At 39.3% G+C, this 20,084-nt stretch overlaps 1 protein-coding gene and 1 pseudogene across 1 annotated transcript in view; one reads left to right on the top strand and one right to left on the bottom strand.

Moving 5' to 3' along the window:
• DCLRE1C (DNA cross-link repair 1C) overlaps positions 1 to 10,860 on the bottom strand; it is a 30,743-nt gene extending 19,883 nt beyond the window's left edge. The window contains exons 1-8 of the mRNA XM_072653248.1: positions 10,627 to 10,860; positions 9,642 to 9,693; positions 8,987 to 9,071; positions 6,270 to 6,329; positions 5,585 to 5,640; positions 4,628 to 4,729; positions 3,704 to 3,776; positions 3,370 to 3,510 (exon numbers count right to left, since the gene is read on the bottom strand). Coding sequence (XP_072509349.1) covers positions 3,370 to 3,510; positions 3,704 to 3,776; positions 4,628 to 4,729; positions 5,585 to 5,640; positions 6,270 to 6,329; positions 8,987 to 9,071; positions 9,642 to 9,693; positions 10,627 to 10,735 — 678 coding nt within the window. The 5' untranslated portion in view covers positions 10,736 to 10,860. The remainder of the gene's footprint in view (positions 1 to 3,369; positions 3,511 to 3,703; positions 3,777 to 4,627; positions 4,730 to 5,584; positions 5,641 to 6,269; positions 6,330 to 8,986; positions 9,072 to 9,641; positions 9,694 to 10,626) is intronic.
• On the top strand, positions 10,734 to 13,697 carry LOC140531921 (cell division cycle 5-like protein pseudogene; annotated as a pseudogene).
• Positions 13,698 to 20,084: the final 6,387 nt, after the last annotated feature.

Below are 20,084 nucleotides of genomic sequence, written 5' to 3'. Positions count from 1 at the left end.
GTGACCTTTAAGTTTTACAAAGCATTTTGCATACTTAATTCATTGCGTTCTCATGACATTTATCATTATACTCATTTTACAGATTTTTAAAGAGAGTTCACTCAGATCAGTCAAATGGCATAGATGACACAAAATAGCAAAACCAGAATTAGATCCTAGATCTTACAGCTCAAAGTTGAGTGACCTTTTCATTGTCTATACTTCACTGAAAGGTCAACGTGGTGCCTGTAAAGAGAACTAGGTTCTAACCAATCAACCAAACGAACAAGTATTTATTTAGCACCTACTGTGTGCCAAGTACTGTGCCAGTCACTGGGGAGACAAAAACAAAACAATCCCTGCCCTGAAGGAACTTATATTCTACTGAGGAACGTATGTATATAAGTATATACAAAATGAGAACCAAAAATCCTGTCTATATCTTGTCTGTATATAACTGTTTGCATGACTGTCTCTCCCATTAGACTTTGAACTCCTTGAAGGAAGGGATGATTTTTGCCTTTCTTTTTATTCCCAGCTCTAGCACTATACCTGACACTAAATGTTTAATAAATCCTTGTTGGCTTGTGAAAATACAAGGTAATTTTGGGAGTGTGGCACTGGTAGCTAGGGACACAGGGAAAGACTTCATAGTAGAGCTGACCTATGCAGGAAACTAGAAGCAGAAGAAAGAGAGAAGGGAGTGAATTTCAGCAATCAGGGACAGAGTGTGTGAGATACAAATAAACATTTTTGTGCTATAAGATCTATTGTGATTTCATGGGGAAAGCAACGTTGGTTTCATACATCAAACACTGGCAAGCTATTAACAAATACATGGATAAACAAGAGAGGTTTTCCTACTGTGCAATAACATCATTAAATATATCAGTGATGTTATATGCTCAGAATAACTGCAATGTGGATAAACATGTAGAGATTCAAATGAACAGAACTGCATTTAACAAATAAGCAACAAACAGACTGTGAGGTCTTCTGGGAAAAGAGAGTATGTTGCTGAAGTACAAAATTATCATTAGAGCTGTGAATATGCAACTGGATCACCAACAGGTGCAACCTTATCAAAAGTTACAATGAAAAGCCTGAGGCAGAGCTCATAAAGACACAGAGGGAAGAAATGAAATGTCAGATGTTATGAACAGTAAGAAGGTAGGTTTGGCTGGCCCAAAGAGTGCCTGAAGAAGAGGAAAGTGCCAGAAAGGTTAGATGAAGTCAAGTGGTGAAGGGGTTGAAATGCCAGACAGAGGAGTATGTTTTTGATCTAGAGCTTTCTGGACAGAAAAGTAGTCTAGTTAGACCCGTACTTTAGGAACATCATTTGGACAGCCATGTGGAGGATGAACTGGAAAGTAAACAGACTTTGCTGCCAGAGAGTTGTGTGACCTCAGGAAGATCACTTTCCTTCCTTCTTATAATGGAAGGATAGTAAGACTTTATCTGCCTCAAGAAGGCTCCCTGAGGAAAATTTCCCAAAATCAGAGCAGGGCTTCTTTGTGAAATAATAAGTTCCTGATCACTGGGAGTATGCAAGCTAAGATTAGATGACCACCTGTCAAAGATACTACAGCAGTAATTCCTACACTGAGCAGGAGATTGAAACAAATGATCTCTTAAGTCTCTTCCAACTCAAAGATCCTGTGATACCTTAGGTTATTTTAAGTTGTAAGATCAGTGATTTACATCACTTCAATGCTTGGAATATTCTACTGAAAACCACTACTGGAAAAAGGTAGCCAGGAAAACAATATACACAGTGACTACAAGTAAACCAAATGAAAACCAGTAAAAAAAAAAAAAGTATTGAAAAATTATAATTACCAACTCGGCCCCAAAGAAGAGATAAGGGAAGGCATCTTCTCCTACTTTATTTACTGAGATGGGGAAATATAGGTGTGCAATGTTGCCTACAATATCAGACTTTTCTGACACTTTAGTTAGTTTTGCTAACCTTTTTAAATTCTTCAGTATAAGGAAGTGTCTCTCTTGGAGGGAGAAAGGATAGAATACATTGGAGAAAGCAGGTGATGTAAAAATAAAAATATCAATAAAATGTATTAAAAATAAAATGACAGCAATCAGTATAAATGAAAGAAATATCCAAATATTTATGGTATTTAAGGTTTGAAATATTAACTAATAGGATAAAAATTATTCACAACGTAGCTTCCAAGCAATTCAAAGCATATTATGAACCTTCCATCATTAAAATTACTTAAAATTACATAGAATCAAAATATTAGAGTTGAAAAGGACCATCTAATCACAGATCTTCAGTTTAGTCATTCATTTATTTTTTACACAAATAGTTTTTTTGCAACTATCCCTGGACCCTTTTTCCTGGACATGGAGACAGTGTGACCCAAGTTCAAATCCAACCTCAGACAGTTTTTGGCTATGTGACCCTAGTCTATGTCTGCAAAAGTTTCCTAATCTATAAAATGGGGATAACAGCCCATACCTCTCATGTGAGGCTCAAATGAGATATTTTTAAAGTGCTCTGCAAAACTTAAAGCCACCATATAAATGCTAGCTATTAGTTATTATTTAGAAGCAGAAGACATTATGTGCGTGAATGTGAATAAGTCAAAAGCCTTTGCTTTCTCATCCATAAAACAAGAGTGAGTATGATGGAGTGGAGAAGGTAGAGAGGGGAAGGAAAAAAACAATCCTTTTTATTAAGCATTTACTATGAGCAGGCACTATGCGAAATGCTTTACAAATAGTATTTCATCCTTACAACAACCCTGGGAGGTAGGTGCTATTATTATCTCCATTTTACAGTTGAGAAAACTGAGGCAAACAGAGGGTAAGTGACTTGCCCAGAGTCATACAGCTAATAACTTCAAGAGGCTAGATTTTTGAACTCTGGTCTTCCTGACTCCAGGTTCATCCCTTTATCCACTGTGCTACCTAGCAGCCCACAATGTACCATGAATTGTTAGGCATGAGGGAAGATAAATCATAAATAAATCTTGGACCCTATGCTCAAGAAACTACAAACTAGCAGAGGAGCTTACATTAAAATGAAAAACAAAATCACGTAACTTTACATCTAGCGAGAAGAGAATTTAGAGACGATCTAGTGTCTTTCCATTTTACAGATCAGATTAGAAAACTAAGGCCTACAGGAAGGAAACTACTTGCTCAAGCTTGTGTAATGTTAACAAGAGACTCTCAAAAATTCCAAGGTCCAGCTTTGGGTTCATTCTGCCATCCTCTGACATAAAGAAAACTGTGACATTCCCTCATCAGGACAGAGGAAATTTCCATTTCAGAAAATGTGCCAATCCCTGCTCTAGAGACGTTCTGAGTTGATTTTCCAGTGTGCCATCATTTTCAGGTTTGCTTTTTTTGTAACTAGTAAAATACCTGGGTTCCAAATTCTTCGCTGAGGTTGGTGAATAAATATTCATATCCATAGGCTGCTTTGCAGTTCAGCCACACAACATGATATGGACTCAGAGTGATCCAACTTCGTACCAATTCTAACATTCCTTTTAAACACTCCACCTAGATCAGGGATTTTAAAGATGTATTCGACAATTAATAGAACAACTGACTCTCACAACCATTTTCCCCAGAACAAGTGGGGAAAACCTCCCAAATTTATTAGTTAATGTTTGAAGATCACAACACAGAATGTAAATATCAATTATGATTAGATTTCTTTGCTTAAAAAGTGTCTTTTTAAATGTATACTTACTCGACTTGGAATCTGATAATATTTTGGATCACAGAAAGTAGTGTCTAAATACACACTCTGTATGTCTTTCACTCTGAAATAAAATTAAAATTTTATTGTGTCATCTAATCTCATTTTATAAAACATTAGCAAAGGCAATGTTCAATTACTTTACAAAGTGCTTCTCTACAGATTGGAACATGGTGGCACAACATCTCTCAGTGCCATCTTTGATTTTATTTTTCACTGTAGGATTTTCCTTGATTTGGCTCCAGTTATGAACCCAACACAAACTACTTCCTTCTATTTAACAAATTTTAAGTACCATGCAGAACACTTTGCTAGGTGCCTGGGAAAATATTAAGATTAGATAAGACATGAGTTTTGACCTCCTGGAGCTTAATCTTCTAGGGGTATATTACATGTACATTACTAATTATATAGGATAAAACAGGTTTGGTTGATGTGGAAAAAGAAAACATTTCCCAGGATTCCAAAGCTCAAAATATGAGCTTTTACTGGAAAAGAATAAGAAACTATATAAACAGAACTACAAAATACTATTTGGAGAAATAAAAATGGAGCTGAATAACCAGAGGAACATTATTCATGGTTGGGCCATGACAAAATAATAAAAATGACAATACAATCTAATTTAATTTGCTTATTCAGTATCATACCAAACTACCAAAGGACTGCATTATAGAGCAAAAATAACAAAATCCATCTAAAGGACCAAAAATTCAAGAATCTCAAAATAAATAAGTTTTTAAAATGGAAAAAAGAATTTAAAATGAGCATTATTGTGACTGTCATGAGAGTAAAGTCATGGAAAAAGTCAGAAACGTAACAAAAGGAAAAAGAGAGACCACAGAGCATTGAAGCATCACACCCAAGTAAATTCTTACGTCCTACTTAATTAACAGCTGCAGTAAATTGCAATACCTGCTCCCAGAGTGCAAGAATTCCATTCTGGCCACTTCTCCTTTGGCTAACCTAAAGTCTCCTGTATACAAGACTGTTCCATTGTTCCCCTGAAACAAAAACCTACAAAGGAAAACAGATTTGAACAATTTCTGAAACTCACTATGCCAAATAATGTAATAAATGTTCTTGACAGACATTTTAATTACTAAAAGAAGGCAGTGATAATGGAAACTTTGATGGATACAAAAGAGTAAATTAATATTGTATTGTAAGTCACTTAAATATAGCATTGTACAATTCCCAAAAATATTTTCCCTCCTCATAAGGTAATGCAAATATTATCCACATTTTAAGAGCTAAGGAAACTAAGGCTCAAGAACTTTAAATGAAAAAGTTGAAGTGACTTGCCTATGGTTATACGACTAATGTTCATGATGCCAGACTTTTAAATGTTACCTGTTAATAATAACAGAACTGAATAATACTTAGGACATAGCTGTCTCTCTGATCTGAAACATATGAAAAACTTGCATTTTAGGTAGATACTGTTCATGGGAAGAAAATTCCATATGATAAAAAAAAAAATGCAAATGTTAACTGGAAAGATCGGTAATGAGAATTTCATTGCCAACAAAGTCCTTTTTAACTACCTCAGACAATCATTTCATCACAGGAAATAAAGGCTAAAGAAATTCTCGCAAAATAGTCCCTATTCTTAAGACTATAAAAAGGATTACCACAAAGGGGTATAGAGTAAAATATGAACCCTTCTCAGAAGAGTATTTTTAAAATGCATAAAAATCCATTTTAACTACAGAATAGTCAACTTCACTTTTTTATTTTTCACGTTTTCCTGAACATGGCTTTACAAAGATTACAAAAGAAACAAATTATAATGACAAACAGTTATCAAAATATTAGAAAACAAGTTCATAGATCCCAAGTTAAGAACCCCTGAGATAGAGGGTCTCTTACATAACTGAACCTGGGCAGTGACCAGCTGGTAAAAGAGTTACAACAACATCTTCCCTCTGAAATTTAAAACAAAGAAAAAAACATTAGGTCCAGGTCAAATTCAAGCGTTGCTCAATGGTATACACTCCCAAACGCCTCAAGAATAGGGAGTGTCAGAATTGTTGACTGACAAGACTTCTCTGCAGAGGTAGGAAATCATGAGTGTGAAAAATTACACCTACTATTGGGTTTAGCAGATGTGCTGATTAGTTTAAATTAATTGGTTTTCCCCTATTTCTTTTTAATCTTTGGTTGGGGGTTGAGGGGAGTGTGAGACATACTTAGAAATGAAGATGACATAAAAACAAAAGACAACAATAAAAATGTTAAGAGTCTGAATATTTGGTTCCACTGTCATCAATAATAAAAAAGAGTTGGTTGTAGACATGCCAACAGATCCATTCGATTTTTGAACTATTTTGTTTCTATTTATCTAATACAAACTAAAATTCTTTGCATAGACATTTAACACTCACATGAAACAATTTTCACCTAAATGATGGTGTTTAAAACTTCAGATATACCAGATTTGTCCAACAGATAAGGGAAATATTGTCAAGGAAAACTTTGCAAGTAATCAAATCCAAACTACAAAAAAGAACATTGTTATTAGTTTTAGAAGAGATTATTAAAGGTATTTGTTTACCTCACCAGATGCTTCATCAATTAAAGAAATCTGAGTTGGAGTTTCAACTTCAAGAGCAATCTAATGAAGCAAAAAGAGATGTTATTTATACACCACTTCATTTTTGTTCATGGCTCAATCACTTTATAAGACTCATATAACTCATAACACATAAGTGATTCTAGGAAGAATTCCAAGTCCCAGAAAGTGAATACAAAGTGTCTTTATGTAAGCCATGTTCAGGAAAACATATTATGTGAAAAGTAAAGAAGTGAAGTTGACTATACTGTAGTTAAAGTGGATATATTGATTAAAAAGACAGATCTAAGCTAAGTTTCTGGACCTAGAATGCATACACTGCACTATCGTCATAACAGCTACAACACATTCACATACTTGTCATATCTGTACAAAGGTAGGCATTTGTTTTTACCTTTTACATTCTGTGCAAAGCAAGCCCTATAAAAACCCCATAGTACAATTTTCATAAGCAAAAAAACTGTCAACACCTGTCATCAAATGTGAAGTAAGAACATCACTATAATCATCTTCAACATACACTACAAGGTCAAAAATTTCTCAAAAGTAGAAGAAGGTTACATTTTTGACAAAGGCCATCATCATCAATCATTAGGAAGAAAATTAAATTACATGAATTTTTTAAATTCACATTCATAGGACTGAAAATACAAGGTAAAAACACAAGAAAGTCTAGCAATATTTTCCCAAACTCCTTCTGGTCTAAGGCTGCAGGGAAGTCCCAGAACTAATTTGTTCCAGGAGATCAGGCACTATAGGAAGATTTTCCCCTCCAGACTGAACTCCTCTCCTCCAGATATCCAACCGAATCTCCCTTGGCCCTCCAACCTTCCTGTTACTATCTGTTTCATCATTTCCCCCCTCCCAGCTGGAAAATGATCCCATATCTTCACCATCATGAGAGAACCACCAATCATAATTCTTCAGGAAGACAAAGAAACTCCATCCCTTGCCATGTGCCCTCTGGCCCACAGAGCCTTGCAATCTCCAACACTGAAGGACCCTAAGATCCACCAGACTCTTTCATCTCCCCTTCAAATGAACCCTTCTACTTGTATGGTCTCATCCAATTAGAAAGTGAGCATCTTGTGAGGAAGAACTGTCCTGCTTCTCTATTTGTATCCCCAGCACCCAACACAGTGCTTAGCACACAGTTAATACTTAATAGATGCTTTTTCACCTACTGATTCATAATTTCTATTTTGCTTTTGTTTTCTCCATTGAAAACTATCTCTACACATAAAAGGATAATTTTTTAAAAAGAGTAAGAAGAAATTTAAATCCAAGAAAAGCATGATGACTAGGATTAGATCATATTAACAAGAAGATCAGCCAGGATGCATGATCTAATCTCACTGCCTGGATGAACTGAATTCTAAGATACTAAAAGAACTACAGGATATAATTATAGAATGATTGTTGTCAAATATTTATAGCAGCCCTCTATGTGGTGGCCAAAAACTGGAAATCAAGGGGATGCCCATCAATTGGAGAATGGCTGAATAAATTGTGGTATATGAATGTAATGGAATACTATTGTGCTATAAGAAATGATGAAGAGTCCGTCTTCAAAGAGGCCTGGAAAGATTTAGATGAACTGATGCTGAGTGATAGGAGTAGAACCAGGAGAACTTTGTACACAGCAACAACCACAATATGCGAGGAATTTTTCTGGTAGACTCAGTACTTCATTGCAATGCAAGGACTTAAAAAATCCCCAATGGTCTTTTAAGGCAAAATGCCTTCCACATCCACAGAAAGAACTGTGGGATTCAATCGCAGAATCATTTCCTTTTGCAGATCATTTTCTTTTGTATTACATTTTGGTCTGTTTTATGATTTCCTCCATTCATTTTAATTCTTCTATGCAACATGACTAAGGTGAAAATGTATTTAATAGGAATGTATGTGTAGAACCTATATAAAACTGTATGCCGTCTCAGGGAGAAAGGGGGGAAGGAGGAAGGAAAAAGGAGGAGGGATGGGAAAAAAATCTAAGCTATATGGAAGTGATTGTAGAACACTGAAAATAAATAAAATTAAAAAAAAAGAATGACTGCTATTCTTTTAAAAAAATCATAGAGAATAATAGAGGTACTATAGGACCGTAGATGGGCAAATGTCTCCATTTTCAAAAGGTGGACTCTGCAAACTCTAAAGCAATATCTGGAATTATTAAAATGATAATCTGTAGACTCTTGGAAAGGAAAGCAGAAATCCCTAAAAATCAATATGAATACATTAAGATCAAATTATGTCAGACTAGTTTCTTCTTTTTTTTCTTTTACTGGATTACTAAGCTGGTTATCAGGGAAATGACACAGAAATAGCATACAGTACTTAGAATATGGTAAATTTTCTCATATTATTACTTGAACAAGATAAAGTGATGTGGAATAAATAACAATTCAATTAGGTGGATTCAGGGTGGCTAAACAACAAGACCCAAAGAATGCTGATGAACAGGTTAAAGACCAACTGAAGAGGGAACCTTAGGAAAATCACACAAGGCTCTAGTCTTAGCCCTGGTCAGATCAACATATTTGCCAATGACTTGGATCAAGTTCTTGATGTCATGAAGTATAGTTTTAGCATGGCTTTCACTGGCTTTTCCACTCCAATACTTCTTCTCAATTTACTTAGAAAATAAAATTTCATTTGAAAAAGTAGAATTCATTTTCATAAGAATATAAACTTACAATTCGTTTTTCCCAAAAGCTGTATCTGGGACTAGTCAACAATAGTTCCTTGGTGACAGGGGAACAATATAAGTGAACCTTTAAACTGCAAGAAAATAGAAAGAAGGATTAGTTCCTATATACCATCACCCTATTAACTGAGTTCAATTCAATTAACAGAGTCGAGAAGGGCAAGGCTATTGAATCACAGAATGTTAGAACTGAAAGAGAATTCAGAGATCATCTCATCTAAGACCTGCAAAAAAGGAATCTTAAGATCTTCCAGCTCAGATCTTATGTTCTTTTAAATGGATAAAGACAGTGGCCTAAAAAAAACTATTAAATCACTGTAATTCTCCTGGAAAAAAAGTATTATCTGACAAGTGAATTTAAGACCACTCTGTTGCAAACTTTCCCCTATGTCTAGTCAAAGGATAGGATGCTAAGAGCAAATAAAACCTTAAGGAATTTGATTCTAGAAATGGCAGAAAACTATTTCAGGCATAGGCAACCATATACTCTAAGCAAAACTGAACTGGGGGGAAAATTTATCTTCAACATCCCTACTTTCAATGTTTTACAACATTTTCCCCTGATACTACCTTAAAACACCCCAAACCTAGTTGCTGGATTAACAGACTGTTACTTTTTCTCATTCTTTATTGAAACAAATTACCTGCATTCCAATCTTCTTTTCAAGGATGGAGACCTCAGTCCTTTCATATGGTCTGAATAAAAAACCACAACAAAGACGAATGAGCCAAGTCATCCATCAGAAATGTATAGTCAGTAACTCCGGATAGGGAATACGTACATATGTACGTGAGGGATCACATCAGCTCTCTTCTGGTCAGCGCAGGTGACTGGCTCATGGCTACACGCATGATACACACGTGCAAAAGGAGGCGGGGGCAAGCACAGGGCCCTCCACCTCCTCGGCTCCCGGCTCTCAGCGCTGTCCTTCCCACCCACTCACCGCACTAGCAGTACTTATTCTGTGTCTGTATTTATTCACTTGGGCACTTTTCGTTCCCCCCACGTGCAGGGCAAGCTCCTGGAAGGCAGCGCCGAACACAGCACCAGGCACACGGCAGGGACTTCGTAAATACTCGCCGAGTTCGTGACATGCACCGCTCCCTCCCACACACGCTTCACCCACCCCTCCCCCAGCCGCGGGCGCCCGGCCCCCTCCCCCAGCCGCGGGCGCCCAGCACCCTGGGGGGAGCCCAGCCCTCTGGGGGGGGGGGGGGGCGCATCCCCGCCGCGGACGCCCAGCCCCCTCCCCCAGCCGCGGACGCCCAGCCTCCTCCCCCAGCCGCGGGCGCCCAGCACCCTGGGGGGAGCCCAGCCCCCTGGGGGGGGCGCATCCCCGCCGCGGGCGCCCAGCCCCCTCCCCCAGCCGCGGGCGCCCGGCCCCCTCCCCCAGCCGCGGGCGCCCAGCACCCTGGGGGGAGCCCAGCCCCCTGGGGGGGGGCGCATCCCCGCCGCGGGCGCCCGGCCCCCTCCCCCAGCCGCGGGCGCCCGGCCCCCTCCCCCAGCCGCGGGCGCCCAGCACCCTGGGGGGAGCCCAGCCCTCTGGGGGGGGGGGGGGCGCATCCCCGCCGCGGGCGCCCGGCCCCCTCCAGACCTCCAGCCTCCGGACCCGAGCAGCTCTCACTCACCCTTGTGGCAGTGGGACAGGAAGTACGCCCGGGCCATCAGATTCTCCCGGTCGAAGCGATCTATGGAGATGGTCGGATACTCCACCATCTGCCCCTCAAACGAGCTCATGACGCCGGAAGGAGCAGCCGCACCCGCGGCACAAAGACAAGACTCTGGAGAGGCTCAGCCAGACTCCGGCCCGAGCCGTGGCTCCACCTGGTACTTCCTGGAACGCAGCACCGCCGGCGGCCCCATTGGCTGGAACGGGCTGCAGCCTCCACCAATGAGAAAGGCCCTCCCTGGCGGGGCTAACTCTCGGCCCTCCCTCCCACACTTCCGGGTTCCCGGGTCAGCTTTAGGTTGCGGGGCGCTCGGCCGTCGGGTCCTCGCGGGTCCTCCTCAGCTAACTGCCGAGCTCACCCCTCCGCCAAGAGGGCTCGAATTTTGCCCAAATTGGGGGAGGGGGGCGTGTGGAGGTACACGGAGGATGAAATTCTCAAAGTGAAGGTAATGAAATATTGGTAGAACCAATGATCTTTGGATTGCGTCACCTGCATAGGAATCAGCAAAGCAGCACAAGGCCAGAAGGCCTGAAAACGCCAAACTGGGCTAGGGAGGAGGAAGGAAAGCTTTGACCCCGGGCCTTTGATGTGGACCAGCGCAGAGCCATTGCCCCAAGCACAGGCTGAAGGACTGCACAGTGCTTGGAGCACTGTGAACTTCTCCTGCATAAAACTGCTCAAAGAAGAGATATCAGATGATCCACGAAAACTTAAACCTGAAGATATTGATCCAGATCCAGAAATGAAACCAGCCAGACCTGATCCAGTGATTAATTCTAAATGCTCTCAGAAGCTGAAGCTTGTCTGACTTCTTGTTGTGGTTTGTCCTTCATTCTTGAAGAGGACCACAACATCAGGAAAGTGATGCCATGAATTGGATTTAATTGAGGGAGGGCTGTGCAAGGTCACCAGCTTTTTTCTCCTCCAGAGCCACCTGGGTCCAGTGGTAAGATACAGATCAGGACAACTGAGATGGCATCACAGCCTGTCTGGCAAACACACAGGGAAAAAAGGCCAACAGAAAAAAATAATTGGAATAAGCAAGGGTGCCATACTGCCCTCCAAAACGGAACTTCAAGCTGCTGGCATAGAAATTCAGAAGAAAAGGAAAAAGAAGAGAAGAACGAGATTATAATGCAGAAATTCCATTCTGGAAAAAAAAAAAAAAAGCCTGCGCCAGGTTTTTATGACACATCTGAAGAAAATTATCAGGCACTTTGATAGTGACTTTAGGAAGTTACACCATGATCTTGATAGGGAGTTAAGATCTGAAAAGGAAAGGAGAGATAGGAAGAAACACAAAGGAATCTGATTTTCCATCAGCTATTCTTAAAATGGTCAAGTATCAGAATTTACCAAAAAAGAATAAAAAGCAAATTAGTACTTTCTGCACCTCAGACCTTCAGTGCAGAACTTCAGGAGGTTGTGAAAGTTGACCAACCAAGTGAAACTGTACATCAAATGGCAGAGGAATCCAGCATAATGAATTCTGCTTCCAGTACTCTTTTGTCTGTTTTTGTCACCAAAAATAGTATCACTCAGACAACATTCAAAGCTTTGCCTGCCTATGATCAAATCCCGAAGGAAGCACAGATTTGATGGCTATTACCAACATGGACACCCCACTGAAAGATGGTCTTAATACACGATGGCACGAGAGTGACTTCTCTGGTATGACTCCACAAAAGCCAGTCATTCAGACACCAAATACAGTCCTGTGCATTCCCATTCAAGACTCCTCATGGAGCTGAAGGGTTATTAACTCCTCTATGTGGAATGACGCCTATACCAGTTGTTGGCACTACCCCAAGCAGAACCCCTCTAAAGGACAAACTAAACAAATCTTGAAGAGGGACTAGCAGAATATAGTGACCCCTCTATATATAGCAGATAGAGAATCTCATGAGCATCTCTATTTAGGGTTGATGGGCCTTCCTGCTCCAAAGAATGACTGAGATTGTTCTACCAGAAAATGCTGAGAAAGAGCTACAAGATCATGAGATTGATGAAGCTTAGGTAGAAGATGCTGTTGATGTAGTTGCTACAACTCCAAGCTGAGATGCAGAATGAGGAATTAAATGCACAAAGCTATTCCAAAGGATCTACCAAGACCTTCAGAAGGAAATGAAACTAAGACCCTTAAATTTAGAACTACCACAGAAAAGTGAAGAACTAATTTAAAAATTATAATCACAGTGTTTTGTTATGATCTTCTGTATCATCCTTACAGAGAACAAGCTGGAAATAAAAAGGAGAAAACTCTAGGACTAGGAAGTAATAGTACCAAGTACATAACTTGCCAGAAACTCACCTATGAAAAATTCTCTGAAGTTGATCTAAATAATAGAATCAGAGGCATTTAGGGCTCAAGACCTTTTGACACAGAAGGTAGACATAGTAAAGCAAGGAATGAGCCATGGCAAGTTGTCAAATGAAGCTTATAATCACGTATGGGAAGAATGTTACTGTCAGGTTTTATATCTACATGGACAGAGCAAGACAGGATGGAATTACTTGAAAAGAGATTTGAGATAAATAGGGGTCACATGACAACAGAAGCTAAGAGAACTGCAAAAATGGAAAAGAAGATGAAAATGTTCCTTGGTGGCCACCAATCTTGAGCAATGCAGCTAATGAAACATTTGAATGGTTTATGGGACCAAATAGAGCAAGTTCACTTGGAGTTTCATACTTCTGAGAAGCTAAGCAACATGAAGATTCTGGTATTCTAAGAAGTCTAGAGTGTCTAAAAGATGATGATCAGCAGCAGCAAGAAAGGGAAAAAGAACTTCAGCAAAGACACAGACTTGCCACTGGAGAAAGAGACTTTAAAGTCAAAATACCAAAACATCTTTTGCATTTTGTCATAGAACAAATTAGATGCTGCTCTCCATCCTCTGGAAGAATGTAGCTGATGTTTGTGTTCATCAACAAATTTGCCTACTATCTGTGACTTTTCGTTTGTTGTTTGTTTTAAATGAAGTCCTGCATGTAGATTGTTTATGCAAAAACTCTGGCTCCACTAGAATTTTTAGAGGTTAATTTACTAAGAAAACTATCACTCCTTTAGTAATGTCATGTTCTCTAAATTTAAGTTTTGACCTTTCAACATAATATCTTTTATATTAAAGTGTTCTCAAATGTGTTACCTGTGAGTAAATTCTTGAATAAAAATTAACTTTAAAAAAAAGAAAGAAAGGATTGAGTAGTGGAAAGATCTGCAAATCCAGGACTGTTCTGAGGTTTTTAGGGTAGAGGGAGGGCATGCTGCAGAGAGCAATAACAAAAGTCTTCCAACAAACACTGGTACCCTACTGTCAGTGTAGCTGTGATTGTAAAAGGTACCTGAGAGGCAGCTGGAGAAGAACCAGGATAATCCACAGACTAGATAATCAGCCTTTTTGATCATAAACTAGCTGTGTGGGCTTAGTGCAAACAGGTAAGGATCACCTTCCACCCCCCAAAAAAAATTTTTTTTGAATGTAATCTATCTTTTAGGAAATAGGAAAGATAAATAAAAGGTTTCTAGACTACATTGTCATTATAGTGTCTTCTGGATCTAAAATTCTATGAATCTATAATTTTTTTTTTATGAAAGGCACACTGGATTGGGAAATCAAGGAAATATATATGCAATATACAATTAGAGATTTAATGTGTTTTGATATCAGCAGGCACAGCCCGTTCTGAAACACTGGCAGATCAAATGGAGTGATGTAAACAGCATGAAAATAAATGTAGGTGGATTTGTAACTTCCATAGTGACCGTACTAAATGAATGTCGACTAATCCACATTAACCAGGAGGGAAGCCTCTAGTGGAATTGCTGCAAGACATTGTCCTTAGCCCTATCCTGTTTAATATTTTTATCAAGGAGATCAAAAGCATGCTTTCATGTTAGGCATGATTATTAAATTCCTGGTTGCATTAAAGCTTGAAAAGATAGTCATTATTATGAATGAAAGGATGAAAATTAGAAATTAGTTTATCAGAATGGATAAACTTTGGGATAAAAACCAAGTAAATGAAATTTAGTAAGGATTAACACAAAATCCTGCACTTAGGTTCAAAAAAATCAACCCTACAAGTACAGGTTTCAAGAGAACTGGTTCATATGAGAAAAGTTTTTGTTGACTATAAGCTTAATAAGAGCTGACATTGTGACATGTTTTCCAAATAAAATCTATGTGATCTTAGACTGTATAGTTATCAATTAATTAAACACATATTAAGTAGCTTCTATGTCCCATGCAGTGTGTTAGACATTGAGAATACAAAGACAAAGATAAAACAGAAATAGACTCCAACCTCAACGAATTTGCAATACAGCCAGGTAAATATAAAAGTATGCATAAAATATATACAAATTAGATACAAAATAATTTTAGGAGGAAGCTACTAGGTGCTGTGAATATCTGGAAAAGTATCATGTTGAAAGTGGTGCTCAATATTAATTCCTGATGAAAACTAGGAATTTTAAGAGGTGGAAGTAAAAAAAAAGGTACATTCCAGATATAGGAATAGCCAGTGCAAAGGCAATGAGATGACAGGTGGAATGCCCTGTATGAGGAAGATAAAGGCCAGCTTGATTGGACCATACTATGCATAAAGAGGAGTCATCTCTGTTGTAATAAGGTAAAAAGGTAGAATGAGTTGTAAAGTTGCAAAGGGCTTTAAGTACCTGATAGAAATTTATATTTGATCCTATAGGTAATAGGGAGTCCTAGAGTTTATTGAAAAAGCAAATGTCATGTTTAGACTTATGATTTAGGAACATAACTTTGGCAGCTATATAGAGAATAGAGCAGATAACAGTCTCACCATGTTGTGCTATGCTTAGAATAAAATAAGATTGGCTGCCTTTTCGGGAGTGAATTCCCTTTCACTGGAATAATTTGGAACCCATGGCCCAGAACTCCAATTCTGTTTACATGGACCTAATCATTCTCTTTGGCTAATTTGTCCCCACCAATGTAGCTATACTGTGCCAGAATGAGATGAAAATGAAATTAAAGTGTCTTACAACCATGCAAATGTTAAGTATTGTTAATACTGTTTTTGTTATTTGTTGAATATTCCAGATGTCATCAGAAAATGGCTGAGCACAACCCCAGCTCTGAGTTGCTTCTCACAAATTACTCTTTGCCATGTTTGCCTCCACCAAGAGTGTCCTGCCAGCTTTTATCACTCAGGACATTATATTCTACTATACCATGTCTGTGGTATTATATGTCCAGTTTTAGTCTTCAGAATGACATTGACAAACTAGAGCTTACTAGAGAATCAGGATGGTAAAGAACCTGACTGAAGGAACTGGGTAGGTTTAGCTTGAGAAATAAAAGATTTAGAGTGGTGAACATGATAGTTGCCTCAAATATTTAAAAGCCTAGGAAAAGGAATTTGAATTATCTTGTGAAGCTCCAGAGGACAGAAATATGAACAACAGGGTTAAATTTCAGGGAAGTTTAGTTTAGCTTATTACAGGGAAGAACTTTCTAATAATCAGAACTATCCCCCACAAAGTGGGGCTAATGGCCTTGTTTGGTTTGTTACTTATCACGAGGTATATTTATAATTATCCAGCTCTAAGTTTATGTGGACTAGGTTAAAATTGAGAGGACTTCTTACAAATTATGCTATTTGGCTTATTTGCCCCAACCACTGTAGCCCAGGATGAAATGTGAAATAAGAGCTAAAAAAGATAAAAAGAGAATCAAAGGCAGTGAATTAACAGAATTCTTAGTATCCATACCAAATGTCTGCCCTGATCCAGATGTCTCCCAGGAGTACTCATCTATTTTCCAATGATTTTTCCATATTCCATAGACTAGACAACAAGTCCCCATCCAGCCAGCACAGAGTGGATGTAATAACTAAATAGTAATTGTTTCTCTTTTACCCAGAAACCCTGAGGGTCTTCCTCTCTGTTTGATTTTTTTTTTTTATTAAAGGGGACCATCCCTTGAGTAACTTAAAGAAGCCTGTTCATTGAATGGGTGTATCTCACTCAAAGTAAGAATGTGATACAACCTTAGCCTGAAAGGGTCTCCCATTGCATTCTGGGCTACCTCCAGTCACTCTGATGAAAATCAGGTCACTGGACCCAGATGGCTCAGGAGAAGAAAGTAAGATTGGTGACTTTGCACAGCCCTCCCTCACTCAAATCAAAATCAACTGCAAGTCATGTCATCATCTTGATGTCATGGTCTTCTTCGAGAATGAAGGACAAGCACAACAACACAACCATATTCCCTACCTAGTAAAAGCAGAAGTAAGGTATAAACCCATGGCACAGTTGTTAAAAATGAGCATTGGCACTTCCTCTACAAAGGCACATCCCATTACTTTTTTGCACAGCTCTCTGTTGTGCTCAGTCTAGCAAGTGCTGACATTTCTTCACACAGCTGCCACCTGTGCCTTTTGTTCTCTGCTGCTCATGCCTTATCTAGTCATGCCTCTACTTAACCCTGGCCATAACCCTTTGTTGTGTTCTCCAACCTATGTTAACTGTTCTCTAGACACCTTTCTAGTTTGCCACTTGCATTTCTCTCATCTCAAAACTTTCCTACCTGCCTATAATGGCCTCAGACTAGGTGACATTTCCATACACTGTGGACTCATAGCCTTCTGAGAGTCATAATTCTGAGATTGTTACCCAAAGATCTATTAATGAGGACTGTCTTGATGAGTTTCTGTAGCCAAAATATATTATCAGCCTGAAGCCAGCCTTTTGATAATGAGTGCTTAAACTTAGCCAGTTTGATCCTCAGATAAATAGATAAATAGTCCATCCACAAGCCTATAGTCAAAGTCTTTCTATTAATCCATGTAGCTAGCCATCCCTACCATCTTACCATCTTTTCTGCTGCTTCCTCATCTCCCCCAACCTGGAATAGCTCCTCTGGACTGGATCACCAGAAAAAATTCTCCTGTAGTCCCTTTGTTCTTATTCAGTTGTCTTCAATTATGTTCTACTCTTCATGACCCCATTTGGGGTTTTCTTGGCAAAGATACTGGAGGGTTTGCTATTTCCTTCTCCAACTCATTTTAAAATTTATTTATTTATTGTTTTCACCATTCACTTCCATAGGATTTTGAGTTCCAAATTTCCCCCTCTCTTTCTTCTCCCCCACCCCAAGATGGCATGCAATCTGATATAAGCTCTACATATATTCATTCATTCATATTAAACATATTTTCACATTAGTTATTCTGTAAAGAAGAATTAGAACCAACGGGAGAAACCATGAGAAAGAAGTTTTTCTCTCTCCTTTCTTCCTTTTCCTCCTCACTAGAGTTTCGCTTTTGACCACCACCTCCCTCAATCCGCCCTCCCTTCTATCAGCCACCTCCCTTTCCTTTCCCTTTTCTCCTACTTCTTCCCTCCTTTCTATACATACCTTCCCCCTCCCTCCCTTTTCCCTTCCTACTTCCTGTAGGGTAAGTTAGATTTCTATACCTGAGTATGTTATTCCCTCTTTGAGCCAAATCTGATGACAGTAAGGTTCAAACAATGCTCATCTCCCTCCCTTCTTTCCCTCTACTGTAATAGGTCTTTGCACCTCTTCGTGTGATGGAATTTATCCCTTTCTGCCTCCACTTTTCCTCTTCTCCCCATTACAATCCCTCTTAATCACTTATTAGATTGTTTATCATCACATCAAAGTGCCCTCTATGTATATCCCTTCTAAATGTCAAAATAAAGATACAATTCTCAAGAGTTACAAGTATTATCTTCCCATGTAGGGATGTAAACAGTTTGCCCTTATTTAATAACATGCTGGGTTTTATTTTTCTTTCCTGTTTGCCTTTTTCCATTGAGCTCTGATCCTTTCATCAGGAAGGTTTGGAAGTCCTCTATTTCACTGAATATTCATCTTCTCCCCTGAAAGATTATACTCAATTTTGTTTGGTCACAATCCAAGCTCCTTTGTCTTACAGAATATCATATTCCAATCCTTCCAGTCTTTTAATGTAGAAACTGCAAGGTCCTGCGTAATCCTGACTGAGGTTCCACAATATTTAAATTGTTTCTTTCTGGTTGTTTACAGTATTTTCTCCTTGACCTGATAATTCTGGAATTTAGCTACAATATTCCTTGGCATTTTCAATATGTGATCTCTTTCAGAAAGTGATCAGTGGATTCTTTGGATGACTAATTTAGCCTCTGGTTCTAGGACCTCAGAGCAGTTTTCCTTGATGATTTCTTGGAGGATACTGTCTAGGCTCTTTTCTTGATCATGGTTTTCAGGTAGACCAATAATTTTTAAATTATTTCCCCTGCATCTATTTTCCAGGTCAGTTGATTTTCAATGAGGTAGTTTATGTTTTATTCTAGTTTTTTTCATTCTTTTGATTTTGACTGATTCTTTATGTCTCATAAGTCATGAACTTCCACTTGCCCAATTCTAATTTTTAATGAATTTTTTCTGTTTAGTTTTTTAACCTCCTTTTCCATTTGGCCAAATCTACTTTTTAAGCAGCTGTTTCTTACAATTTTTGTCCTTCCTTTTCCAAGCTTTTGACTCCCTCTTGCATACTTCTCATTTCTTCTCCTAATTTTTCTTCTACTTCTCTTATTTGTCTTTTAAAATCCTCCTGAGCTCTTCCAAGAAGGCTTTTTGGGCTTGAAACCAGTTCATGTTCCCCTTTAAGGTTTTGGATGTGAGTATATTGACAGTGTTATCCTCTTCTGAATTTTGGTTTTGATCTTCCCTGTCACCATAATCATTCTCTATGATCAGTGTTTTTCTTTTTTGCTCATTGTATTGTCCTTTTTCCTGGCTTTTAAAGTTGAACTCTGCTTCTAGGGCTCAGGGGACACTGTCCCAAGCTCCCTGTGCTAGGGACTAGGGGCCTGGGTCACTGGCTTTGTGTCTGGGGCCTCAGGTTCTGGCAGCTGGAGGCTGTAGGGGTCTGGTAGCTTACCTGGTGCTGAGCTGGAACTGGTGTTGATGGTTGGTGTGTGCCAAGGCCAGGTGAGGTTTCTGTGAGTTTCCCTGGGGCTACACTGAAACTGTCTGGGTGAGGTAGTATGAGGGGCGTGGCATATTCTGGCTGCTAGAGGACACCTCCTCACCAGGGCTACACTAGAGCACTGCTATGTTCAACTGCTAGTGGATACCTGTCTACCAGGACATGTGGTAGTTCTCTGAGTCTGCAGGTTCCCCTGGCTGTGCAAAGGAATGTGGGGGGTACTAGTGTTGGTGCTTGCCTGCTCCACCACCCTGGGATTCTGGATCTCCTGCTGGTTTGCTAAGGTGGGACTTGCTGCCAGCTTGCCAGGACACCTCAGATCCTGTATGTTCCCCTTCCACTATAGGAAGGGACCTTTGCTGTTAATCCCCCAAGCTTCCCAAGCTAAGACTGCTGCACTCTGTCTTTTTGCAGCTCTGCTGTTTCAGCATTTTTCCTGG

The sequence above is a fragment of the Notamacropus eugenii genome, chromosome 3 (genome assembly GCF_028372415.1).
Source record: "Notamacropus eugenii isolate mMacEug1 chromosome 3, mMacEug1.pri_v2, whole genome shotgun sequence".
Classification (NCBI taxonomy): Eukaryota; Metazoa; Chordata; class Mammalia; order Diprotodontia; family Macropodidae; genus Notamacropus; species Notamacropus eugenii.
The sequence above is the reverse complement of the archived record's forward strand: the minus strand, read 5'-3'. Positions and strand labels throughout refer to the sequence as shown.